A 27963-nucleotide genomic window follows, 5' to 3' on the forward strand; every position below is an offset into this window, starting at 1 on the left:
GTAGAGCCGCTATCCTCATGTTTATGGATGAGGAAACAAACCCAGAGAGGTGAAGGGACTTCCCTAAGGTCACTGCCAGGGAAGGAAGAAACTAGGACCCAAACCCTCAGCCTAGGCTTCCAGGTTAGAGCCTGTACAAATACTTAGCTGTGGGCTACAAGTTCAAAGCTCCTGGTACAGTAGGTAGATTTTCCTATGAGTCACTTAGGAGTTTTGCCCTGTGGTATAATGTAAGAATTAATCTTCAAATGTTGACTTTTTATTAGCATGGTTAGTTTAGCAATAACTGATTAACCCTAGCTTAATATCCCCAGGAAGCTTGCCCTGTAGATTAGACAAGCATGTAACATTCAAGCCTGAAGAACCAATACTATACTAGAATTTTATTACCAAAGCCCAACTTGTGTGTTTCTGGGCCTTTTCTGTACTTTTCCATAGCTTGTATTGGAGAGAGTTATTATTTCCTTGAGAATAGTGTAGTGCATCCTTGGTCACCCAGCTTCCTTCTTTCTCTTCCTAGTTTGCATATCAGCATTGACAAATTAGACACAAAAAAAGTCACGAATGGAAAGGGCTGTTCTACAAGGACTGGCTGAACAAAGTTCTATGAATAATTGGTACCAAAATATCAGTTAAGTGTGGTTTTAGTTTAGTTCATTTTGTTAGCTTATCTCCTAACAAAATGTAAAACCTTTATTCTGTTATATAATATTCTTATGGGATCAGAATTCCAGATAGCTTCATAAGCTTTGCCTTTGAAATGTTATTCATGGATTTTCAAAATTGTGCACTTTGGGCCACTGGTAGTGTCCAAACTTATAGTCCAAGCATGTGATCTATAAAGGGGTAATTATTCCCTAAATGAGGTTTTCTCACAGGCTTACCAGAGTATAAAAGCCTCTGTGGGTCACTTGTCCAAGGTAAAGTTGGAAAGCCAATGAGGTAAGTGCCAACACTGTTGGAGTCTACGGTCCCTGTCTTGAAAGCTAAGCCTTCAAAGCCTCCGTGGATGTGGGGGGAAGGATTTGAAGTCATTTAGGTTTCTTCTTTACGAACTTTGTTCTAATGGGATTGGGTGGCTCCCTAGTGCTAAAAATGGATCCAAGGCAAATAGACACAGAGTCAGTCCACAAAGTCCCATGGTCATTCATACTAGGGGCTCTTGCACTAGGGGCTCTTGGCATTGATTTGAACCAGGCTTTACCTGATAAATGCTAGGGGTAGGAGGAACTGGGAACAGAAAGAGGATCAATTATATTGCCTGTTTCGCTGAACTCTTAGGAGAGTTGATCTGAAGTCACGTGAGGTTGGGAGTAGACAGATTGCTCAGGCTCACTCTAGAACCTTTTTCTCGGCTTGTGGTCCTGAGCAGCCACAGCAGCACCACCAACTACTGAATCCGAGTCTGCATTTGATTCAGAGCCCAGGTGATTCCTACGTGCATGTGCGTCAAAGTTTGAAGAGGAACTACTCTTCCCACTTTTTCAATATTCCATCTCCCCCTTACCCACATACACACACTTTTTTTTTCCTGAGCTAACCAGCCCTTTAGGAATCTTGTACCTAGGAAGATGTCAGACCGCACACTCTGGGGCCCACTCTGATCTAGGTTTATTTTTTAAATTTTGATTCAGGTCCAGTGTCTGAATGGTTGCTCTGCCCAGGGTGGAGTTTTCGCAGCCCTAAGCACCGCAGCAGAAAGTCAGGGCCAGCCAGTGAAGAACTGTGTGGCATTGCTGGATAATGGAAGGAATGGTGTCTCACTTATGTTTGTTGTCCTTAAAAGGAAGTTTTCTTTTTTCAGTTCTCATAATTCAGTAATAATATTTTCAGTGATTTAACCAGAGTTGTGATTGGTAAGTGATTGGTGTGATCTTCTATTACATTTCAATATTGTTCCTCTGTGAGGTAGCTAGAATATATCAGACTTATTGGATCAGTATTATTGTCCTTCAAGGTACTTCTTAATTTCATGGTGGAGTGGTGGTTTGAAGTATAGAAACTAAAAGTGATGAAGTTTTGAGTCCATATTTAAGTTTGTTGGCTTTTTTTTTTTTTTTTTTTTATCAATTTCCAGCCCCAAATATATTCCAAACCTGGAAAATGTCATTACAATATGAGAATGAAAAGGGAAAATCATCACTGGAGTATATGGGACTTCCTTTCCTAATGTACATGTTCTTTCTAATGAGTAGTTCTCATGTGGGTGATTTTGCCCCCAGGGGACGTTGGTAACATCTGGAGACATTTTTCTTGTCAGACTGGTGGAGCTGCTGCTGGCATCTAGTGGAGAGAGGTCAGGGATGCTGCTTAAATTTTAAGCATAGGGCAATCCTATGGCTTAAAATTACCCAGCCCCAAATGTAATGGTGCTGAGATTGAGAAACGCTGTTCTAGAGCACTGGTTCCCAAACTCAGCTACAAATGGGAACCACCTGAGGGACGTTGCCTCCCAATGCCTGATTCTCCCATTGGAGATTCTGGTATAATTGGTCTGAGATGTGTCCTGAACACAAGGAGGAAAAGCTCCCCAGGTGATTCTAATGTAGCAAACCACTGATTTATAGGAAAGTTGCCATCTGCAATCTTCAAAATCCTTTAAGAGGTTCACAAATATTTATTTTTGTTTTTTAACAATGCCTATCCCAATGTAGGTACCTCATATACCCTCATATATGTTGAGTGAATTCTAAGTTCTAACAGTGCATGTTTAAAAACAATAAGTTTTCAGGTGTAATCTCTTGAATATATTTACCCTTCATTTAGGTAAAGATTTTAACTTTTCAAAGATTTCACAGTAAGCAAACTAGAAAGCAGGGAAGAATTTGAACTATTTACACTTAGGAATTACAGGGGTTGTTGATGATGGGGACATTGAGAGCTGTGCTTTTGGAACAGGGGCTAAGAAGTTTGCCACTGCAGATGGCCTGAGCAGTGGCTAAGCTCACATGCATGTGTTTATGCGTCATGGAAGTAGTTACTGGTCACTAGAGCAGAACCGAAGCCTCTGCCCTTTGGAAGATCTGTCTTTATTAGAATTTCTGAGATGCAACTTGAGTTTGGGGCAAAGGAAAGAGATTAATGACAGCCTGTTGTTTGGCAAGCTATTTGGCTGCAATTTTGTGGGTTATTTTCATTATTCCATAAAGAGTTATTAAATAGGGGGAGGGGCCTGAGGCTGAAGGAGATCATTGAACACTCATTTGATCATCAAGGGCCCGGCAGGGGAAAGATCAGGGAAGACAGCATTTCAGAAACACTGTTCAGCATTCATTGTTTAACACATTGAGCCTCCATGGACTCAAGTAAAACAAAGAAAAAGGATGATTGTTTCAAACAAATAATTTGTAATTTTTTAAATAGGCATACATTCAAGTTATATTATGTTAAAAGGCACAGCCGTGACATCATAGAAATACTCAATGAGATATTTTTGCCGATCACTCAATGCTGGCCACTGCACTAATGGAGTTGATCCCTTACTGAGTCATTTACGAGAGTCTTAGGCAAATAATACCTCAGTGCGACCTCAGTATTTGGGGTGTGTGGTAGGAATTGGAAAAATAATTGTTGAATATAAATCGTAACATATTTGAGATGAAAAAACTTTGGAGATCTCTTTTGTCTCACAAATGAGTTCAGTGAAGATCCAGAGAGGTCAAGTAACAAAAGGAAGGTCAAGTAATTGGCAGTCAGGACCAAGTGGGTTTCTGGATTCCAAAGGCCAGTGTATTTTACAGACAAATTGAGTTTTAAGTCACCTTATTTCTTGTATTTCTGCATAGTGAGCCCTAAAATGTAAGGGAATGTTAATATCTGAGTTGCTGCCTTGAGGTAAATTCATCCTATCCTTTAACAGTGGGAAGACAAGTTAATGAAGCATTTATTTTTGCTGAATAACTAATGGTGTCATCATCGAGGTGTTCATTTGAAAAGCCTGGCTCTTTTATTAGCTTCTTGGTTGCAGGGCAACTGTAGGAGTATTCTTGTGCATGTGTGTTAAGTACTAACTGCTGATGCTGTTCAAATGTTACACTAATCCTTGTGGCCTCACAATAATACATGTTTTTAAAGGGATAGATTTAACATTGGCACAAATTTGACTATTATGACATGTTCTTTAGTCTCTCCTCTATTATCTGAAGAGTGAATGTTTTGTCTCAATATGATAGAAATTAAGATGAACATTTTGTTAAGTCTGAGAGAGTAGTTCCAGGCTTAAGCATCTTGGGGCTCTATTGCACAATTGGTCAGGGGACCTTTCGGTCTCTACAAACATACCCAACTAGGAAAAAGAGGCTATTACGCAACAACATTTGCATGTTAGAATTTCTGTTGTCAGCTGCAACTAGAATATTTAAAGTTGGTATTGCTAGTAAATACAGATTTAGGTTTTACTTCCTAATTAAATATATAATTTTGTAATGAAGATTGTTTTTTTCAAATAATATGGTCAAAGTAAAATGTCTGAAGTTTGGTAGTATACTTAATAAGTAGATAAACTTTAGAGGTACTTTAGCCATATTTTCCTTACCCAGGTGAGCTGATAGTATGTCACCATTTTACATTTTTGAACACACTAATGATGTATCGTATTAATTTTAACACAGTTCACTATATTTTAAGCACCTTCAGGCGTTATAGGATGTATGGTCCCCTTTGGAAGTGAATGTCTACTCTTTCTTGGATGTTCAAATAAAAGATAAACACTTCAAAATGATTCTTTTAAAAGATAGCTTTTTTGAATTGATCACAGAACAATGAATAAAACATCATGAGGCCACAGGGACTAGTGGAACATTTGAGCAACATCAGCAGTTAGTACTTAACACACATGCACAAGAATACTCCTACAGTTGCCCTGCAAAAGTTTGTGCTTTTGAATCATTTTCCAGGAACAGTGACTGAGTTCTCAGAGAAGAGCGCCACCAGATGTCATTTTAGCCTTGTAAATAAGCAGGAGAGTGTTCCTTTGTGATTCTGATAAAGATAAGTTAACTCTGGCAGCTGCACAGGCAGAAGGGGTGGAACAGTAGAGGAAAGTTGCCCAACCATGTGAAGGGTGCCGTAAGCATTTCCGGTCAGATGTTCTTTGTTCACTGGAGTCTTGATGGTGTTCTTTCTTATTCAAAGTTTACATCATGCTATTATTTGGAGATTCTGAAAATCCTTAAGCATACGTGAGAAAACTGTATTGTGCTGGTGGTGTTGACCTTTCTCCCAGCATTATATGGTTTATGGTCCTCTTTGGAAATGAATGTCTACTCTCTTTCTTGGATTTCAAATAAGGGATAAACATTTCAAAATGATTCTTTTAAAAGATGCCTTTTCTTGATCACAGGACAGTCGGGTATGTCCACAAAAATAATGAGGCCTTCTCCTACGGTGAGAAATTAACTTTGCTCTTCTCTTAGTGCCCAGGAACCTAGAATTGCTTACAAATATGGAAAACACATTCTGTTGTACCTACACCTTTAAAATGTCATCAATCTCAGAATTTCAAAAGTCAGACCTTGCCAGATACCACATTTCTTCACATTGACTTTTGTTCCACTTTAGGCTAATTTGTCCTGACACTGCAGCTGCAGGCTTTGGGCTGCACAGTCTGTCATTAAGAGTACCAAGAATGGTCTGGAGAGTCGGAGCTGTTGGAAGTTAATTTGGCGTAAACTTTACTTTAAAAGATTTCTCGAGCTATGACATGTCATGTCTATGTGCAGTTACTTACACGTCTGTTTAAGAAGTTCTTGCTTATATTACAAATGTGACCTTTACAGTTATCTTTCAAAGTGCCCAGTGCTTTGAAGAGGAACCCTGAGGAGCTAAGGAGATATTAGACTTGTTAAGCATGTTTCATAGGAATGTCAGTGTCCATTTGAATGTCCTTCCCTTTTTTTTTTTTTTAATCACACAGCAACCTGGTCAGCTGGTAGCAGATTATGGTATTGGAATCTTGTGATCAAATTAATCATGGTAATCAAAGTTCTAGCTCTACATTTAATAGCCAAAGTCAGTTATTAAAGTTTTCTCTTTTGCAAATAAGAAAATCCCTAGGCCCCTTCCAACTCTAAATTCTGTAAACTTCCTGGTTCATATATTGGTTATTGACTTTGAGATCCCCTAAGTCAAGAATCAACCATATTTTCCTGCCGAAGAACTTGATGTCCTCTTCTGTTTTTTGGACAGTCAAGAGGACACTGCAATAGAGTGCAATTCTCTGACTTATATTTAGCATCTAGCAAACCTTGCCAACCAGCATGGCCACGAGCTCACTCTGGAGACTGATCACATGTACTGCATTTAGAGACCCCTTTATTAGATGATAACTCCTGATCTATCCGCCATTATACTTGATGTAACACAGCAGTCCTATTGGTCAACAAATTATCTGTGCTGCCCTCTCAGATCCACCCATGCCTCACAGGCATTAATCTATACCGAAGCCGTTTGGCTGTGTGTTTCAGATTTGCCCTTTATGTTCTTCTGACGACTCTTTGAGACAAAGTTAAAGATTATGAACCTTAGCTTGAACTGACTGGTGTCATGGCAACTAGCACTTCACCTTTTGCTGGTCTCTACCTCATACATGCTACAATATTTGTGCACATTAATAATTCATTGCAAAGTGCCAGATTTCTTTGTGCTGTCAAGCAGTGTCAAGGACAGAATATGCTGTGCTATCTCAAATGTCATCTACCAGACTGTTGAGGGCAAGAGTAATTAGAAAAGAAAACTAGTCAGGTTACTTGGGAAAATTCCTGAAAATGTGATGCTTTCTAGTCACCCAACTATAGCATTTTTCTTGCAAAGTATGGAATAGAATTCATGTTGATCAAAGTTTATTTAATAATGCGCCCCAGACATAAGGCAGGAGTTTGGAGTAATTGCTCGCCTCTATTCAGGCAGCAAAGGAAATGATTAACAGCCTTCGTGCTCAGTCACGTGTACTGGGCTCCAGCGGGAACCTGAGCACAGGCTTAAAAGAAACCCGAGTGGTCCTGATGTGGGTGCTCCTACCCCAGGCCTGCCTTTGCCCGACACAGAGCAGAGCTCAGTAAATGTTTGACACCAGCTTTAGAAACAAGCCGTCTGGGATCTCAGCCTGATTAGCGGCCCTGGATAGCTTTCTTCACCTCTCAGTTCCCTCCGCGCAGCTCTTTGGTGGTTGTTGACGCTGTGAGTGGTTGTTATAGTAATTGCAGTGTTGTCTGTAATTAATGAGCCTTTCAAATAAAAAAATATGGATCTTTGTCTTAAAAATGTAGAAAATGCAAAGATACATTGGATTTAATTTATACAGAAGGCCAGATTTGTCCTTGATTAGGCAAAGAAATCACATATTTTAAACTGAACATTGACCCACCTGTGCTTTACAGAACAAAACAATCTCCCTCTCAAAAGAAAGCTTCATATTACAACCAGCCAACATGTGTCATACTTTACTCTTTAAAATTGGAATGTATTTCTCCAAATGTGTATAGCCCATAGTTGGAAAAGATTTTTTTCACATAGCCATATCTGGATTGTTTGGTTTCTCTGTCTCTCTGCCCTCCTCTCTCCACCAGCCTTCTCTCTCTCTCTCTCTCTCTCCCCCCCACCCCGCCCTTTTTTGCTTCCTTTTCCTTTAAACCAGTAGCTTAACTCCTCTTCAGATAATTTGGGGGTGGGGGGGAGGGTCCCACAGAGGGAAGTGTGTCCCCACCTCACATTTTTTAGAATATGCAGCCATACTACCCTCTTTATGGACAAACTGGAACTATTTTATATAACTTAATACCACCAGATTCATTTCGGGGCAAGAAGGGGAGGGGACATTAATCAATTTCAGAACCTTGCAACAAATTACACTTAAAGAACAGTTAGGAACTTGTTAATCTTCTGTCACCTACCTTGATGTGGTGCTGGGGATCTGGATTAGTCATTTAACACCTGCAGGCAAGACCAGAGCACGTGAATACAGGGAAGTCATTAGAGCCAATCTGCTATGGTGTCAGAGTTTCTAGTCAGAGCCAGCCGCTGGCTGGAGTTAGAGTGGACATGTGAGTTGAGTGATTCAGATTTGTCAGGTAACCAAATAGCAGGTTCTGATAGGAATTTGATATTGGATGTAATTTCTTAGGATTTAATATTGAGTCCTTATACTTCAACTTTTAAACAGAAGGATAACTAAGACCCTTTATGTTAAGTTTATTGCTGTCTTCCAAGACTAGGCAAATTTTCAAAACTTAAAAATGATCTCTGGTTAATATCAATAATATGTTTTATACTTTTTGGCTAATCTGGGAACAATTAATCATAACTAGATACTTTTAAAAGACATATAGGCTTGATTACTTAAGGATATGTTTTCTAGTTGTTTGAGGCAGGGTCTCGCTCTGTCGCCTAGGCTGGGGGGCAGTAACACAATCACGGCTCACTGTAGCCTCGACCTCCTGGACTCAAGCGATCTGTCTACCCCAGCCTCCCAAGTAGCTGAGACTACAGGCACACATCACCATGCCCGGCTAATTTTTTGTATTTTTTGTAGAGGCAGGGTTTCACAATGTTTCCTAGGGTGGTCTTGAACTCCTGGGCTCAAGTGATCCTCCCGCCTTAACCTCCCCCAAAGCTTGGGGATTATAAGTGTGAGCCACTGTGCCCAGCTGTTTTCTAGTTTAGATTGGAATATATAAACTCCATTGCGATGTTACTTTATTTCAATTCTGTGATATAATGCCCGTGTATAAATTATAGAGTCTAAAGTTGAACCCATAATAACCTGAAGTACCAGTTTTTGACTTTTTCTGGTAACAGATCAAAATAATAATTACTGTCATAATTACTCTTTCTGTTTTTACTACTACAAAGAAATACAATCAAGCTGAAACATGTGTCTCTCTTCCTCAGCAGTGTACTTGGGCGGTGCAGTAATGAGAAGTGTGTTCACTTGCTGTATTAGTCTGTTCTCATACTGCCATACAGAAATACGTGAGACTGGGTAATTTACAAAGAAAAGAAGTCTAATTGGCTCACGGTTCTGCAGGCTATACAGGAAGCATAGAGGCTTCTGCTCCCTTTCTGGGGAAGACTCAGGGAGCTTTCAATCACGGTAGAAGGCAAAGGGGGTGCAGCAATAAACATAGCAGAAGCAGGAGGAAGCGAGGGGGTGGGTGGGGATGGGGGCTGCACACATTTAAACAACCCGATCTCGCAGGAACTCACTCATCACTAGAGCAGCACCAGGAGATGGTGCTGAACCATACATGAAAGATCACTCCCATGATCCAGTCACCTCCCACCAGGCCATACCTCTGACATTGAGGATTATAGTTGACATGAGATTTGGGTGGGAGCACAGATCCAAACCGTATCACTAGCTCTCCTCCACGGTGCCTGTCTCAGTGTAGCAAAGTAATTCTCCCTTAATATTTGGAAGATTGATCTGGGTCTTCCAGCTTGGTCTGGGACAGTCAGACAAATAAGTATAAGATAATCAAAATCAAAACACTATACAACACATAATCGCATTAAGGTGAATGGTACTGACTATACATCTTAGAGAAATATAGGCAAAGTCAGGCTGTTCTAGAATAATATTAGATAAAGGTTTAACACCCTAACTACCTTCAATAAAGAATTATTAGGGGGCTCCAGTGACATAAAGCACTTTGAAAAGTACGAGAGACTATATAAATACGTGATGAATATTACACTTTGATTTACATAGGAAGGATCTGGGATAGATTATCAGAAGAGTTCATGGGTCAAATGACACAGGTGAGAATAAGCATTTCATGGGTACTGATGAGGAAACTCAAACAGGATGTGAGTTGGGGGTGGGGTACTACATGAGGACTGGGGAAGACCTTGGGATACTTCACAAAAATTCATGTGGCACCTGTATGAATAATTGATGGGAGCACAGAAAAACATCAGAATTAATGGAATTGCTGTTTTCAATCTTTACACACAAAAATTATAACAAATTAGATAGGGCCAAGGGCAGTGGCTCACGCCTGTAATCCCAGCACTTTAGGAGGCCGAGATGGGAGGATCACTTGAGCCCAGGAGTTCAAGACTGGCCTAGGCAACATAGTGAGACCCGTTCTCTACAAAAAATTAAAAACTAGCTGGGCATGGTGACGTGCACCTCTAGTCCCAGCTACTCGGGAGGCTGAGGCAGAAGGATCGCTTGAGCCCAGGAGTTCGAGGCTGCAGTAAGCTATGATTATGCCATTGCACTCCAACCTGGGCAACACACACAAAACCCTGTTCCCCACCCAAAAAAAAAAAAAAAAAAAAAAAAAAAAAAACCACAAACCCATATTAGGTATTCATGCAAAAACTCAGTGATACCTTAGCCGGCAAATCATCTGAGAAGGGACTGCAGCTCTTCCTTAAGTCTGCTCTGTAGTGTTTGGTTGTGTGGGTTTTTTTAACTTCATAAATCATGGGAAGCTGTGCTGGCAGTAGGAGATAACTCAGCAGTAGACAGATTGCTCTTCACTGCTTTCTTTTAAGAAGCAGGTTATAAAACTGTTGGGAGCCTGGTAGAGTAGTTAATAGATCATCGTAAGCAATTTGAAGTAATTTTTTTTTTTTTGATACAGCCTTGCATTTTGAAGGCAAGCGAGCTAGAGAGAAAAGAGTTTAGTGAGTAAGAAATCAGCGCCACCTCTGATTTTGTGCCACCTCTGGCACAAGTTCCAGGGTCTCTGGGTCCCCCACCCTGGAACTTGTGCCACACTCTCTGCCTCACTGTGTAGCCAGTCACCTGCATCTGTGGCAGAGTCCCTGCAGTGAAACCCGTGTTGGAATGTGACTGTTCAGAATGATGCACGTTCTTGTCAGTGCACAGTTGGCATTATGATACGTTTTTCACAAAAATAGTTCTATAATTTACCCTGTTTTTTACATCCTAAAATACTTTGTCTCCTGCTAGTACATTTTGGTAATAAGCCTTGGGATCCCAGAGCACGCTGCTGGAGTGTCTCTTCATTGATGGGTCTATTACTGTGTAGACATGGCCATAAGGCACACATTAATACAAGGCAATGTTTGTAGTAGGCTGTGGTCCCTCCCAAACCATGAGATAGCTGCATTGAAGTGTCATGAGCAGAAACAAATCCCTGGCTTGGGAGTACTTTAAATTAGCAGATAACTGTCGCTTGAAAGATGATTAAGAATCTTCTGCCAATGGCTCTCTTTTTATCTCTAGACACTGTCCCCAAAAGCTCTTAAGTTACAGTCTTGTTGGTCACAACTTATAATAGGCCTGCCATGCCGATGATACAGTGCCAAGTTAGCCAGACACTTAAAAGATCTTTTTGATAAATATAAAATATTTTTAAAAGAATTGGGAAACGTAACATCATGTGAATAAAAATTTGTTTTGTGATCCTGGATTGGGTTTTAGATGAAATTCATGACATCAGTTCTAAAACTTGAATCTTACTTTGTTTCAGACCACTAAGGCTTTTCTTCCTACGATGCTGGAGATTAATCATGGTCATATTGTGACAGTTGCAAGTTCCTTGGGATTGTTCAGTACTGCCGGAGTTGAGGTTTGTCAGATATGTAGCATTTCTTTCGTTCAATCTGTTTATCCTGTGACAAGTACATCAGAACCTCCAGGAGAGCACCTGCTGTCCCTCCATTCATGAAAGCTGCATGAAGGCACTCTGCATGTGTGCTGCATGTAGGATGTCCACAGGAACCCAGGGCCAGCCACTGGAATGGAATTCTAAGTCAGGTGTGGTGGCGCACACCTGTAGTCCTAGCTACTTGGGAGGCTGAGGTGGGAGAATCGCTTGAGCCCAGGTGTTCAAGACCGCAGTGAGCTATGATGGCACCACTGCACTTCAGCCTGGGAGACAGAGCAAGACCCTGTCTCTAAAACAAAACAAAGGGAATGGACTTCTGCCTCTTCTGCCATAAAATCTCTTACACTAGTTTGACAAAGCAGCAGCGACAAGAAAAGTAGATGGGCCAGCCCTCAGTGTGCCCATTTTCATTAGCAGCTTCACTTGACGATGGCAGGAGGCACAGGGCCAAGAATGGAACCATGGAAGCCTGCAGGGAACAGAAGAATGAGGCCAGAGGTTCACATTCAGTTGTGGTCACCTTGCCAAAACTGAGCTATCTTGTATTAATTAGCCCATCAATGAGGTGGTCAGGTATCCTGCATTGTAAGTTTGTAGAATTGTAGAACTGGATTTCATCAAACCCTCTTCTTCACGATACTCAGATTATAAAGTATGAGTATGTATATTGTTCTATCCTGTTTGTCCTCTGCATGCCTGTAAAACTGAAAACATCACTCCATGCAAATATGCAAAAGGACACATTATTTAAATAGCACCTATATCAAGGGATTCCATTTCTGAAGTTGGGCCATGGACAATAACTTTTTTTCTATATTCTGTGCCTTTAGGTTAAGTTCTAGTTTAAGATTACAAGGCGTGGTTATCATTTTCATTTTAACTTCACCGTACAAAGAAAGTCAAATCATAACAATTTATAGCCTAAGCTAGATTTGCCTTTATTCTTCTTGCATTAATTTAAACAAACTGGTTTTTCTTTCTCCTTTACTGAACAAGAGACCGTTTGTAAATTTTCCAGACACTTCAAAGTGAACCTCTCTCCATTTTAACTTCAGCTTGTTAGCTTTCATAGAATCCTTTATGGTAACTTTCCCAAAGTAATATGATACTTAGTTGATGTGACAAAATGTATTCATCTGTTTCTGCTGTTGCTTTGAAAATACTATTTCTGCACTGAACCACATCAGGTATCTGTCTTTTGTTTTTTTTGTTTTTTTTGTTTTTTTTTTTTGAGACGGAGTCTCACTCTATCACCCAGGCTGGAGTGCAGTGGTGTGATCTCGGCTCACTGCAACCTCTACCTCCCAGGTTCAAGCAATTCTCCTGCCTCACCCTCCTGAGTAGCTGGGACTACAGGCACGGGCCCACCGTGCCCAGCTAATTTTTGTATTTTTAGTAGAGGCGGGGTTTCACCATTTTGGCCAGGCTGGTCTCAAACTCCTGACCTTAAGTGATCCAGCCACCTCGGCCTCCCAAAGTGCTGGGATTACAGGTGTGAGCCACTGCGCCAAGCCAGGTATCTGTCTTTTAAAATGATTTCCTTTTCTTTGTGTAGTCACCTTATGTGTAGTAACCTTATGTATTAGACATCTAACCATAGTAATAGGACCAGGGAAGCTTCAGTTTGGTTGGGGATAGGGGCATATGCTTAGTATTTCTGCTTTCTCCCTTCTTTAACTCAGGATTACTGTGCCAGTAAATTTGGAGTTGTGGGTTTTCATGAATCCCTGAGCCATGAACTAAAGGCTGCTGAAAAGGATGGAATTAAAACAACCTTGGTTTGCCCTTATCTTGTAGACACTGGCATGTTCAGAGGCTGCCGAATCAGGTCAGTGAGAACCTATATTATTACTGATAAAAAGAATAATATTGGGAGAATATGTGGAATTGGACTTTCAAACATAACCTTGTATTTTAACTATCATTTGACAACTAATCTGTGGCTTTTATTGGTCAAGATTTGTAAAGTTTGTAAAATTGGTGTATAAGATTTGCAAAGGAGAGACTGGTGCTACACGCTGATACTAATTTGCAGAAATTAATCCAGAATCATTAGATAGGAAATGGCTTCTCTGTAAAGAGAAAACATAAGTATCCAGCCCTTTCCTTAGAAGCTCATCTTTTGGAGTTATTTTGTTTCTTTAAAATTGGTATTGGTAAATAAGGATTCCAGAAGAAAATTCCTTCATGTGACTTGGGTCTGGATATGAAGCAATGTTACTGTCACAGAGAGTAACGTGCCTTTCTTCTGAAAAGACCATTGAATATTACACTCCAGATTTGGAAACTTCCTTTTTGCAGCAAGCGTATGTAACTAGATTCACTCTGGCAGAATGAGAAGAACCATTTAGATATACTGAAAAATGAAATAAAATACCCACACACATAGAAAGGAGGTATGTGGGAATATAAATGTCAAGTTACATCTGACTTGAGCTCAGCAGAATAAACAAAACCGTGAATCATTAAGAGGATGCTTGTGAAGACATGTTTACTTTGAAATTTTTGCTTGGGTGAATTTGAAAGGCAAAGGAAGATAACCAAACCAGTTCCCTGTTGGTTGGGGGCCATTCTTAACGTGTACTGAATTGAACAAGCAGCAAAATAGGTGGAAAGTGATGTGAATCACTCCAAAGTCAGGCTGACTCCAAGTCTGAACTGGAAAATGGACTCTAGCTCTGCCTCTTATCCCACACGTGTGTGTGTCTGTGTGAACATGTGTGTGTGTTGGTGGTTTGGTTTGTTTTGTTTTCCTCTTATGTACTTGGGAAGCAGTTGCTGAGGGTCTTGCGGAGCTCTGTTTCCTCCAGTGTAGCATAGCAGCAGGTGCAGGGGTCCAAAGCTATGGTGGCAAAATGAAGAATGAAAGGAATAAATTGCACACCATCATTTCAACATGTAACCCAGTGAATCAGACTGAAGGTAGGATGTCTATATGCCCTTCATTTCAGGGGCCCCTAGAGAATATACCTTAGCTTTCCCTCTTCCGGCATCCTGGAAAGTGGATACTCGGCCTTCCTTTCACTTTGAAAGCTTACACCCTCATTTTGACTACAACTAATACTAAAAGCTTGGCATCTTGCTTGAGATTAGTGTTTGCTATGCCAAACACCCTCTCCTCTTTCTGTTGAAAGCAAAACATAGGAAAATAATTTGAAATACATTTTAAGACATCTTTAAAACATGACTTTTTCATCTTATGGAGAAGCAGACCAATTTTGCTTTTTTTTCCCAACTTGTTTTCCAGACTGTGCCAATAAAATGTGTTCATAGCAGGAAAATTTGGAAAATACAGAAAAGCACTATGAAATAGAAAACAAAATGTACCCAAAATCCCATCACTCAGATAACATCACTGTTAATGTTTTGATATGTTTTCTAGTCTTTTCTATTGTGTTAATTCTTCATTTTGTTTTTGAATAAATAACTTTCAGGAAAGAAATTGAGCCTTTTCTGCCACCTCTGAAGCCTGATTACTGTGTGAAGCAGGCCATGAAGGCCATCCTCACTGACCAGCCCATGATCTGCACCCCCCGCCTCATGTACATCGTGACCTTCATGAAGAGGTAACTGGGAGGGGTTCCCTCACTGACTGGGTCTCTCTCCATGCCTGCCCGATGTCTTAATTGAAACTTCAAGTTTGCTAACAGCTGTGACTTCCCTTTTTCAGCATCCTACCATTTGAAGCAGTTGTGTGCATGTATCGGTTCCTAGGAGCAGACAAGTGTATGTACCCCTTTATTGCTCAAAGGAAGCAAGCCACAAACAATAATGAAGCAAAAAATGGAATCTAAGAATCTTTTTGTATGGAATATTACTTCTATCAGAAGATGATCAAGATGTTTCAGTCCAATGCACATCAGCATTGCTGACATTTTATGGATTCTAAACTTGCGTTGTTTCTTTTTTTAATCAACTTTAAAAAAAAATAAAGTGTAAATTAACCGACTAGAGTACTTGGAAAATGTGATCAGTACAAGTGAACTTAGGTTGTTGCCAACAGGGTCCTTTTAGGCAGAACCCAAAAACCAGTCAAATCTGTAGAGAAGCACTGTGTGACATCTTCAGGTTACCATTATTATTTTTTTTAATGAGCAGGAAGTCTAGAAATGATAACTAGACTGTATGTTTCATGTGTGTGATTTTTCAGAATTCCCATAGAGTTTACTCATTCTTGTTATTAAACTCTAGCCGGTTGACATCTTCGCAATTTCAAGGACTGATAGTGCTGTATTTTCTCATGTTTTCTAAGTTTCCGTTTTGCAAGGCCTAGGTGGCTTTTTCACGGTGTTTGTATGTTTAACTCTTTTGAAAAGGAATTTTGAAATCTCCATCAACTGAAGTAAATGATGTCTGAGTGTTACAGTAAAGGTGACCAAGTCTCTTTCTTAAAGTCACGATGACTAAAGTATTAGCTGATTTTTTTTTTTTTTTTTTTTTACGGAGTCTCGCTCTGTCACCAGGCTGGAGTGCAGTAGCACAATCTCAGCTCACTACAATCTCTGCCTCCCAGGTTCAAGTGATTCTCCTGCCTCAGCCTCCCAAGTAGCTGGGACTATAGGCATGCGCCACCACGCCCAGCTAATTTTTGTATTTTTAGTAGAGATGGGGTTTCACCATGTTGGTCAGGATGGTCTCCATCTCTTGACATCGTGATCCACCTGCCTCGGCCTCCCAGAGTGCTGGGATTACAGGCATGAGCCACTGCGCCCAGCCTTGAATTTTTAATTTTATCTCTGAAATACTTCATTAAGTGTCTGGAGACCTAATTATCCTAAAAGATCATACATTTTCTACCTATGAATTTTGCTGCATACAGAAAGTGCCCTTTCCTCAGGAAGTTGCTGTGTTTCATTTCTTTGGATGGACTCTTATCTAGAATACATAGCAGCTCTGCAAAGAAACAGTTTTAAAAAATTGGGGCTTCTACATTGAAAAGTCCCCATTTTTGTGCCAACTATGAATAGTGAGAGGGAGAAATCTTATTCTATGGCATATGTATGGAAGGGTGTAAAGATTCTTTTGAAAGGTTTATTCACATTGTAGAACAGCAAATGACATTTTTACAGTATTTTTTTGTAAAGCAAACTATTTTGTGCCTTGAATTTGGTATATGTGTATTAGTGAAACATTGTAAAAGTGAACTTCTACCTCTGTATCTAAATGTATACCATCCACTTGTAAATTACTATGAACTATTATGTGATTGCTTCTTTTTTTAGAATGTCTTGTTTAAATAGTGGCCAATGTTTAAGGCTGTTAAGCCAACTTTTACTAATTGGGGAGTTTTATAAATGACTGATTAAATTTAAAGAATTAACTTACATGCAATTGTGTGATTATTAGTTATCAGCAGTGTTGTAAGGAAAATTATTGTGTTCTTTTTTAGGATCATTATCCCACTTTAGGTAAAGAAAAATGCTGGAATGGAATAGTGTTGGGAAACAGACATTAACAACCTAGGGTGCCTGCACTCAAATAGCCAATGTTACTGTCCCTAGATTAGACACTTGATTAAGGGTTTGTTTGTACCAAAAGTGGGGAAACAGTGCCATGACCTGTGTTTTAGTTTGGCTGCACCACAGATCATAACTGCACTGTGTCTACATATAGGAAAGTCCCTGGTGTGTGCAGGGACACACCAGTTCCCAATGCAGGACTTGAGGAAGAGCTCTGTTACATGTTTCCATTTCTCTTTATAAAAGATAACCAAACCTTGTGGCCCTTATAACAATGGAGGTACTGGCTGCCTCTTAATTTTCAATCATGGACCTAAAGAAGTACTCTGAAGGAGTCTCAACAATGCCGGGTGCTGACAGATATACTCAGAGGTTATCCAGGTCTGCCTCCCAGCGAACCTGGAGAACACCAGACCCTCCTAGAGAAATCTGTTATAATTTAACAACCCATTTATCCACCTTAAAACTGAGGAAAGTCTTCTTTACATCTAATTTTATTCTTGTGTGTTGTAACTTAAACCTATTTCTATTTTTGTTTGTTATTGCCCTAATAAGGGTGTCCATCTCCAAGTTCAATAAACCTAATTCATTTAAGTTTTTTGTAGAAGTCTTTCATTCCCATGTCCCAGCCCAGTTCAATCACTTCTGTGGCTCTTCCTTGAATGTTGTCCAAATTCTCCCTCCCATCTTTAGCTGTGGAGTTTGGAAAGGGATACAGTTAATGCAGGTTTAGAACTATGGAATTCCTACAAGTTGCATTTCTTCATCCCAATATCACGTTCTTATTAATGCTACATTGCTGATTGTGTGTGTTATTGTTCCTAAACATGAAATCTCTTCTAGACAAGTCTGCCTGTTTGTGTTGATCACTTATGTAATTGCCAAGTTTGCTTTTCTGGCTGGTTATTTATCTACACCTGTCCCCACCCCTTAACATGAATGCTAACTTTGAATATGTTCTCTTTTTTGTCATCTGGCCCATTCATGTGAACGTTCAGGGCCACTGGACTCAAGGCTGATCCCCTAAGGAGCACCACCTCTGTGAGCACCACCCCCAGCTCATACTGGCACTCTCCCTTTCTCTAACCTTTCAACCAATTTAATGATAATTATATTGAGTGGGACCCAGGAATCAAAAGTTTTGAAGCCAGCAAAGATAAATTCCAACTATTGTTTTCCCCCTTGATCTACCAGGTCTGCTGCTCTGTCACAAAAGATTAGATTAGCCTGACAGGATTGAGCTATGTAAAGCCAGGCTGGGTGTGTGTGTGTGTGTGTGTGTGTTAGGTATCCTGTTTCCTTAGAAGGCTGTAGCTTTCAAATTTTCTCAAGTTAAAAGAAAATGTTTTCTTTTCCAACTGGCAGAAATAATTCTAAATGGATGTTGACCTGAATCTTGGAAATTTGCTTTTGCCTCCAACAAAATATGAACTCAGTAGGGGTTGGGGGAACAGGGTCGTTCTTTCTATGCCAAATGTATTGCCTGTGCCTGAATCAGAAGAGTAGGGAAAGCAAGGATGTAATAGTTCCGAAGTGGTGAGATGTGGGCCCTGGGCGCACATAGTCAGCATTTGCACACCAGGTATCTGCCGAAGCGCCCATCCCAGGGACTCAAGGAGCCTGCAGGTAACTCACAAGTACACATATAAGTATCTATGTGCACATGTCACAAATGAAGCCTCAGAGTATGATGACATCTCAGTAAGGGAGGGAAAGGTGGCCTGGAAGGTTGGTGATGCAATGGATGGATTTGGGAATGGGAGTTTGCAGATTCCAGGGAACAGATTCTCAGGAAAGGCCCAGAGATCAAAAAAGGTAGATTATACTCATTATGACTGAAGCATAGAACATGGGAAGAGAATGACATGCGTTCCCTAAGGAGATCCCATCTTGAGAATGGCCTTCATTCCAGGCTGGGGAATGGGCCCTTCATTTGATGCAGAAGATAGAAGCCCTAGAAAGTTTTTTTTAGCAGGAAAGTAACAGGAGCAGAGTTGTGAGTTAATAGGATCAATGAAGCCACTGTGAAGAATTTCAAGGCACAAGAAGCAGGGAGCAGTGAGGAAGGAAGTTATTGCAGTAGTCCATGGGGAGGTGGTAAGAATGCGCCGGCAGGAGAGGGGGACAGGGAATGGAGGGAGGAGCCCAGGCTGAGCAACTGATACCACAGGAGGCTGAACTTGCAAGCCCAGGTGACTGAAGATAGCTTATCACTCGAGATGAGCCAAGTGGTTTTAAGTGGGAAGAACAGAATTCACCAACAGTGAATCGGATTTAGAAATGTTGCATTTGAGATGCCGGGTGACAATAGCTGGCAGACAGGCGGATGTTAACTCTGGTCCTCTGGAAACAGGTTGGTGCTGGGATCCTGAAGTCATCCACATAGAGGCTGTGAAGGGAACAAACCTGGGAGGGGGAAAGCACAGAATGAGTGAAGATCCAAGGACCCAGCTTGGGGAATGTGGGGGAACAGCAGCAGAAGGTGTAAAAGGTGATGGAGTAAAGTTAAGAAGGGAACTTCCTCCTCCCAAGGAGAAAGCAGACTAGAAACAATTATCTCCTCTGCTTGGACCTAGACCCCAGGCTGAGTCACACTTGAGAAACTTCAGTCTGGCCCAAGAAAAAGAGTCTGTGTGGGCAGCCCTGGGGCAGAGGCCCAAAAGGTGAAGGGCAGTGTTAACAGATAGCACATGGAGGCTTCGACCGTGCACTCGGGTTTCTAGTAACTGAATCCATTGTTAAAAGGACCAAAGGAAAATTCCTGAGTGAACCCTGGAAACTGTTGTTCTTTGGCGATTTTCTTTGCTTGGCCTCAGAAGCATGACTTGCTTAAATGCGCAGGCAATGTTTCATCAGAACCCTGGGGAAAAACAAAATGCACTTCGAGTATCACCAAATGGATACATGTTAGTGCAAATGAACTATTTTTATGTGCCAAAAAGAGGAGACAGGACCAGCTTCCATCAGGGTGCTCAAAAAGACGGGTTCCTATCTGGTCCTTGAAGCACTAAACTCACGGTGGGCCAAGAACCTCTCAGGCAGGTCCTGGGTCAAGGTGGACATGCAGTGACCCCGAGCTTTCCCAGGAAATGTCACAGCAGAGCAGTGTGGAACCACAGTCTTGCTACTGTTTATTATGACGTTTTCTGGGGATTGCAGTTCCTACATTACAATAGCTATACCAAAGCACTTACACATTTCACAACTCATCGATTATTTGGGGGAAAGCATTGACAACACACAGCCACACAGGCCAGAAAATCCTTCTCATTGAGTAATTATTTCTCATTTAACTTGCTCCGCTGGTGTAGAGAACTTAATGTCTTCCAGGAGCTCCTCACAGGCTTTTGAGCTGTGACTGTTGAAACATTTTTACCACTAGCAAAACATAAGAGAATTGATTAGCAAGAAAAACAAAGCATCTTCAGCCCAGATTCTAAGTTTGAGGTTTTCCTGTCAAGGTGATTGAAACCATGCTGCAGGGAGAAATGTGTGTGCATAGCAGCCATGAAGAATGCCCCTCTCCTTGTCCATACCTCATGGGTGGTCCACCTGAATGCCACTCAGCAGGCATCCCCTCCGCCTTGGGAGGAACCCGAGCCCGGCTCCTCCACCCCAGCCCTCTGCTAGCAGGTGGCCATCTCCTGGCCAGCCCAGCTTATCCAGGGCCTGAGTGGTCCAGGAGGCTAATGAGCAGATGGGAGTCCTGTCTGGACACAGGCATACTTATGTATGTTAACAGCACAGTATCTGGCAGCCACAGAGTTCCTGCTTAAGAGCTCAGTGTTGTGGATTGGATCATGTCCCCTCAAAAGATATGTTGAAATCCTAACCCCTAGTCCCTGCAAATGTGTCCTTATTTGGAAATAGGGTCTTTGCAGATGTAATCAAGATGAGATCATTTTGGTCAGGCTCAGTGGCTCATGCCTGTAATCCCAGCACTTTGGGAGGCTGAGGTGGGAGGATCACTTGAGTCCAGGAATTCAAGACCAGGCTGGATGACATAGTGAGATCCCATGTCTACAACAAATGAGAAAATCAGCTGGGTGTGGTGGTGCACACCTGTAGTCCGAAGAATCGCTTAAGCCCAGGAGTTTGAGGTTGCAGTGAGTCGTGATCATGCCGCTTCACTCCAGCATGGGCGACAGAGGGAGGCCCTGTCTCAACAACGAAAAAAGATGAGGTAATTTTGGATTAGAATAAGCCATACATCCCATCACTGGTGTTCTTATACAAAGAGACACAGACACACACAGAGAGAAGATGCCATGTAACAACAGGCAGAGATCGGACTGACATAGCTGCAAGCCATGGAATGCCAAGAATTGTATCAAAGACCAGCAGCTAGAAAAGAGGCATGGAGCAGACCCTTCCTCAGTGCATCCAAAAAGGAACCAACCCTGCTGACACCTTGATTTCAGACACGTAGCCTCTAGAACTGTGAAAGCATAGATTTCTGTTATTTTAAGTATCACCCAGTTTGTGATGCTTTGGTACAGCAGCCCTAGCAAACGAATACACTCAGGGTCTGTTGTCAGACAGCCTGAGTGCAAGTCCAGCTCTGCATCTCCCTAGCCATGGATCCCAGGTCTTTGTCTTAACCTTCATAAGTCTCAGTCTCCTCATGGGTACACTGGGAATAACAGCAGTACCTATATCAAGAGCATCATGAGGAATGTGGGAGGACACAGATAAGCACTTAGGACTGTGCCTACCACACCTTGGAGGTGTGCAATAGATTGCATTAGGTTGAATCATATGAAATTGCTGTGACTGAATTCTTTTGACCTACAAAAAAGGCACTTTTATCTTGTTCAACATAACAGTGACGATGGGGGATGGATAGTGACAGCACCTAGATCAGAGTCTCTATTTATAGTACTATTTTGTGTTTCCAACAATTCTCACTTCCTGACACCCACTGGATGTCCTACAGTTCAGTCCAATTCTGACACTTCCCAGAGTGAGTGCAGGCCCCACAGGTTAAGGTTTCGATCCCACAAGACTGCCTCCACTTCAGATGCCGGCCAGAGAATCGCAAATGGAGTCCCCAGGCTACCCATGCTTCTGCCCAGCTGACTACAAATTCAGGGGTTCAGAAGACCCCTGCTCAGGTTTGATAATTCACTAGAATGATCCAGAACTCAGGAAAACACTATGCAGTCCTTGATTACAGTTTATTAGAAGGGCTGCATAGGCACAGCCAGCTGGAAGCGATGCACAGAGCAAGCCCTGTGGGAAGGGCACAGGCTTCCCATGCCTTCCCCAGGAGCCACCCGCCCAGCACCTCCGTGTGTTCACCAACCCAGAAGTTCTCCAAATCTCCTCATTAAAGAGTTTTTACTGAAGTTTTATTATGTAGACATGATTGATCAAACCATCGGCCACAGGTGAATCAATTCAGTCTCCACCCCTTTTTCTCTCCCCAGAAGTGACGGGGTTTGAAACTTCAACTCCTCCCTTGAAACTTTCTAAGGGCCCACCCTGTCCACCTCATTAGCATAGACTCAGGTAGGATGTAAAGAGGCCGGTTATGAATAACAAGAAACACTCGTGTCACTCTGGAAATTCCAAGGGTGTTAGGAGCTCTGTGCCAGAAACTAGGGACAAAGACCAAATGTAGTCTTCACTCTACTGCAAGTACCTAGAGTGTTGCAATTAGTTATTGGTACATCTGAAGACAAGTGTCCTGTTCTATTGATCTCAGTAGTCTTAGTTCCAACACTTCACATAGACCCAAGCACACAGTAGATGCTCAATAAATGTTGATTTTCATGGCCCTTTGTGCTCTTCAGATACTTGGTGGTCTGTGAAATAGGAATACCCAAGCATGGGGCTTTCCAAAGTCTGTGCACCAAAGAATTTTTTTTCCTGCCCTGTTGCTCCTAAACAAACTATGAGGACATAGGAATTTACTACTTATGTGCTCTTTGAGCCTTCGCTCTGATCAACATCACCTGTATGCAAGAGGTTACTGAAGGCCAGAAAGGTTTGTAAGGCAACCGCACAGATGCTGCTTCTACCAAAATTAAACAAGGAGAGTCCTCCCAAGCCCTCAGAATATCTGGCCAGTCTTGGAGAGTTCAGAGAGTAAAACAAGTTAGCCAGGTTCTGAATAGGACAAACATTGAGACAGATGCAAACAGAGAGAACTTCCATCTGACCCCTATAAACACCATTTTCTTCTGGCTTGCAGTGACAATGGAAAGCTTATCCTTTCGGGGGGGGAAAAAAAAAAGAATAAATAGTGGTCTCTGTTCTCCAGAAGCCACCTTTATTTTCTACCCTTTTCTCTGACTTTGGCGATGGTTTGGCGTTGTCAGATTTCCTCGGACTCACTGCAGTATGCTGAGGGGGTCTTTGAAACACCCCCAGAAGTGGACCTGAGATGCTTTTCTCATGACCACTCTGGGAGCCCAATCCACTGCCCTGAGCGCTCCTGAAGCAGAGGCCCTTGAGGACTGAGAGCGGGGAAATGCAGAACCTGGCCAGGGAGTGAAGAAATGAATACCGCTGTCAGGGAAGGAAGTAGATGGAGCAAAAGCTGCAGCCCCGGGGGAGATTCCCTAACCACAGTTCCTCCAGCTGCTCCAACTTCCTGCTCCACCACTGCCTGGAGTCTGTCCCTGAAGACCTTCCCACAGCCAGCTGAAAGCCCAGGAACCATTTCTCCTTACCTGCTACAGAGGCCATAGGGAACTGAGCACATTCTGGAGAAGAGGGATCCGCCAGATTTCCCTCTCTGGGACTGGGCTTTTGGGATTGAGTTTCACTTGCACCTCAAGGTTTTAGCTCAGTGAGCCATGAATAAGAAATTTGTGCAATGTGGGTGCTTCTGGCTTATTCTTCATGAGGAAATGTCAGTTTGAAATGATTTATCTTAGAAGGGAAGAAGTATTTTATGTATGAGAAAAAGAATTTAAGTAACTTCAGAGATCAGTGAAATGTCAGCTTAAAAGGAAAAGGAGAGGTTCTGGTGGACTGGAGAGAAAAATGCACAAAATTGCAGGGTTCACCAGGCCAGTTTGCTTTGCTCTCCCTGGCAGTGGAGGCTTGCAGGCTGAAGCTGATTTCTTTATCAGCCTTGGGGTTTCTAGTGTTTTCTCACTGTATCAGGCCCCTAAAATTAGATCCATTTGCGATCAAAATTATTGACATACTGGGAATTTTGGGAAGCAGAAAGTTGTAAGAGACGCAGAGAAGAAAACGGTCTATATTTCCAACTTCAAGTGAAACCTATTTAGAGAACATACTCTGCTCTTAGAAGAGCTATTTAAAAGACTAGAACCCCTCTGTACTTTTGGAGGGAATGTAAGATGGTGCCACCGCTATAAAAAATAGTATGGCAGTTCCTCAAAAAATTAAACCTTGGAAGTGCCATATGATTTAGCAATTCCATGTCTGTGTATATATCCAAGGGATTGCAAGCAGAGTCTTGAAGAGATCATTCATACACCCATATTTATAGCAACACTATTCACAGTAACTAAAAGGTGGAACCACCACATAGATCCATTGGTGCATGAATGGCTTAAACAAGATGTGTCATATACTTACTGTGAAATATTATTCACCCTTAAAAAAGAAGGACATTCCTACACATACCACAAGGATGTACCTTGAGATTATATTAAGTGAAATAAACCAGTCATAAAAGGGTGAGTATCATGAGATTCCACTTCTATGAAGTACTTAGAGTAGTCAAAATCATAGACACAGAAAGTAGAATGGTTGTTGCCAAGAACTGGTGGGAAAGCAGGAATGGGGAGTTATTGTTTAATGGGTACAAAGTTTCAGCTGTGCAAGATGAAAAAAAAATTCTGGAGATTGGTTGCACAACAGTGTAAATATACTTAACTCTGCTGAACTATACACTTTAAAATGATCCAGATGGTATGTTTTATGTTATGTGTATTTTATTGCAGTTTTTCTTTTTTTAAGAAAAGACTAGAGTGACCTGGCCTTTGGAGCCACTATTGAGAAGACAGCTTTCTATCTATAAGTAGCTGCAGCAGATGGTCTCTTAACTCTATGTCATGCTTCTCTATGACAAGACAGGACAGATCACAGAACAAACACTATTAGCTGATGCCACATGCTGGGGACTGAAAACCGAAAGGGGGCCAGGACACAGAAGTCCCCTGTTCTCAGGGCACCAAAGGCCAAAATATTTAGATGAAATAATTTCTCTATGAACAGTACAAAGACTTTTGCTATGTGTATATTCTAAGCCATGTAGCAATGTCTTCCCTGGCTTCCATGGTTTCTCCAGCTCCCCGACCACTCCTAGGCTGCACCTGTTACAGGTAGTTAGACAGGCATGAGCAGAACAGGAGAGGGCCTTCCCCCACCCACTAGGAATGGCGAGTGACGGTTTCGGAATTATTGTTTTGCCTCTCTAAAAGTGACAAACTGGCAGCCAGGGCTAGGGAGAGGCCATTTCCTTATGGTCCACACCTATTGCACGAAAGTGTTAACTGAATGCAGCTGCCAGGGAGAAGCAACTTCCTGGGCATGTGCATTAAGGGACAAAATGGCAGAGTATGACCTTCTAGGGCACTCCACTGGAAACGGGAAGAAAGCCTCAGATGTGCATGTGTGCAACTTCCTAAACACACTGTGCATGCTCACTTTCCAAGGGTAAGGAGGGCACTGCGCATGTGGGCAGACCACACAAAGGGAAGAAGCATGGGAAAGGGGTCGGCCTATAAAGTCCTAGGATCAAGGTTAAATATCGCACTTGACCTCTGTGTCCCACTTGGGTCTCTTCTAAGTGTATTTTCCTTTCTTGTTCTAAAGCCATTTTAAATAAACTTTCACTCCTCCTCTGAAACTTGCCTCAGTCTCCTTTTCTGCCTTATCCCCTCAGTCGAATTCTTTCTTCTGAGGAGCTAAGAATTGAGGTTGCCGCAGACCTGTACGGATTCACTGCTGGTAACTCAGATACCTTCCACTGGTAGCACACCCAGACATAAGGTCAAGCATGTACGAGAGGCCATAAGATACCATTTCCCAAGTTTGTCACTTGGAGCATTGGTCTCACAAGATGCTACTAGAAAAGCACTCCATGGGCCAGGCGCTGTGGCTCATGCCTGTAATCCCAGCACTTTGGGAGGCCCAGGTGGGTGGATCACCTGAGGTCAGGAGTTTGAGACCAACCTGGCCAACATGGTGAAACCCTATCTCTACTAAAAATACAAAAATTAGCCAGGCATGGTGGTGCACACCTGTTTAATCCCAGCTACTCGGAGGCTGAGGTAGGAGAATCACTTGAACCTGGGAGGCAGAGGTCGCAAAGAACCAAGATCGCACCATTGCATTCCAGCCTGGGCAACAGAGCGAGACTCTGTCTCAAAAAAAGAGAAGACAAGCACTCCATGGCCAAAGACTGTTCCCAGTCACACCGTGAACACCCCTCAGTGCTGAGGGGCACTCGTGTAGAGGCTAAAGTAACTGCATCTTGGATGCTGATCCGCCATGTTGACTTCTAATTAACCCCAGTTCCAGGAATGCCTCTAAGGTTTCTAGGGTTCCTTGTGTCAGAGCACGTACTTACTGTAAATCCTGCCCTTAGGTCAAAACAACCTTAACCATAAATCCTGCCCTTGGGCAGATTCCCATAGCATTCTTGCTTTTCCCTGAGGTGTCAGCTTCAGCTTCTTTTTCTATGGTATATAGGTTTTGAGTTTGAGAGGTAATGCTGAGCAGATCCACCATCTTGTTACAGACATGGTTTCTGTTTCTAAGTCCTTATTAAAGGTTTCCTTCTGAGAAATGGATATATCAGCCTCTTTCTTGGACCTCTCAGTTTCCTCAGACTTTGAGGTAGGTTTGCATAGACCTGCCCACTGGAACAACTCCGTGCTGAGCAACCCTGGGAATGCAGCTTTTATGCTTCCTGGTGTGTTTGATCCTGGGTGGACTGGGTAGCCTTTTGGAGTCAGGGTGGAATCTTGCTCTCCTTCCTCCCCTTGGAGTGGTTGGTACCCAGTAGGTATTCAGGGCACATGAGCTACTGTCCTTCACACCTGTCTTCCTGCCAAGATAAGGAAGGAGTTTACCCAGTCGGAAATTAGTTCTCTGACTGGCCTAGGGTGGAAAGTAACGAAGCCAGGCTGACTTTTCCCACAAGTTTTCTGGTCCTTCACCTCTGTAGGTGAAGATGTGTAGATGACCTAAGATTTGACTAGGAGCCGTGAGGCTGAGGCATTACCGGGGAACTGACAGTGCAAAGGCAGCCAGCAGAGCCAGCTGTGGCTCCAGAGAAGCTGAGCAGAGACCCTGGGGACAGGGAGTGAGGCCACACCAACCATCCTAGGCCTTGCAAACCAGCCCAGCTGTTAATGCAGACACTCCCTAGTAAGAAACAGGACACCTCTAGGCTCCAAGGTATTTGGGCCACCTTTTCTTGGGCATACTCGTATACTTGAGTATAACAGCCCAACCACAGGTCAGTACAGCCCACTTGTTGCTACATCTACAGGCAATTCTTGGCACCTTGTTACTCATGATCCAGGCACTTACGGTCATCAGGCAAAACTTCCCATTCATTTTTTTTCTTTTTGGTAGCTTTACCTTGTCTTTTATTTATTTATTTTTTTACAAACAGGGTCTCGCTTTGTTGCCCAGGCTGGAGTGCAGTGGTCATTCATAGGCCCCACCACAGTACACACTGCAGCTTCAAACCCCTGTTCTCAAGCAATCTGCTCACCTCAGCCTCCTGAGTAGCTGGAGCTACAGGCTACAGCTGCACCCGGCTCCCTGTCAATTTTTTTTTTTTTTTTTTTAAGACAGAGTCTCTCTCTGTCACCCAGGATGGAGTGCAGTGACATGACCTCAGCTCACTACAACCTCCACCTCCCAGGTTCAAGTGATCCTCCTGCCTCAGCCTCCAGAGTAGCTGGGATTACAGGAGTGCATCA

The 27963-nt window shown here is 42.3% G+C and overlaps 1 protein-coding gene across 1 annotated transcript in view; it reads left to right on the forward strand.

The window, feature by feature from the left end:
• RDH10 (retinol dehydrogenase 10) overlaps nt 1–15531 on the forward strand; it is a 28252-nt gene extending 12721 nt beyond the window's left edge. Inside the window, exons 3-6 of the mRNA XM_032759845.2 lie at nt 11445–11543; nt 13265–13410; nt 15017–15148; nt 15253–15531. Coding sequence (XP_032615736.1) covers nt 11445–11543; nt 13265–13410; nt 15017–15148; nt 15253–15376 — 501 coding nt within the window. The 3' untranslated portion in view covers nt 15377–15531. The remainder of the gene's footprint in view (nt 1–11444; nt 11544–13264; nt 13411–15016; nt 15149–15252) is intronic.
• Nucleotides 15532–27963: the final 12432 nt, after the last annotated feature.

The sequence above is a fragment of the Hylobates moloch genome, unplaced genomic scaffold (genome assembly GCF_009828535.3).
Source record: "Hylobates moloch isolate HMO894 unplaced genomic scaffold, HMol_V3 SCAFFOLD_9, whole genome shotgun sequence".
In the NCBI taxonomy this organism is placed as follows: Eukaryota; Metazoa; Chordata; class Mammalia; order Primates; family Hylobatidae; genus Hylobates; species Hylobates moloch.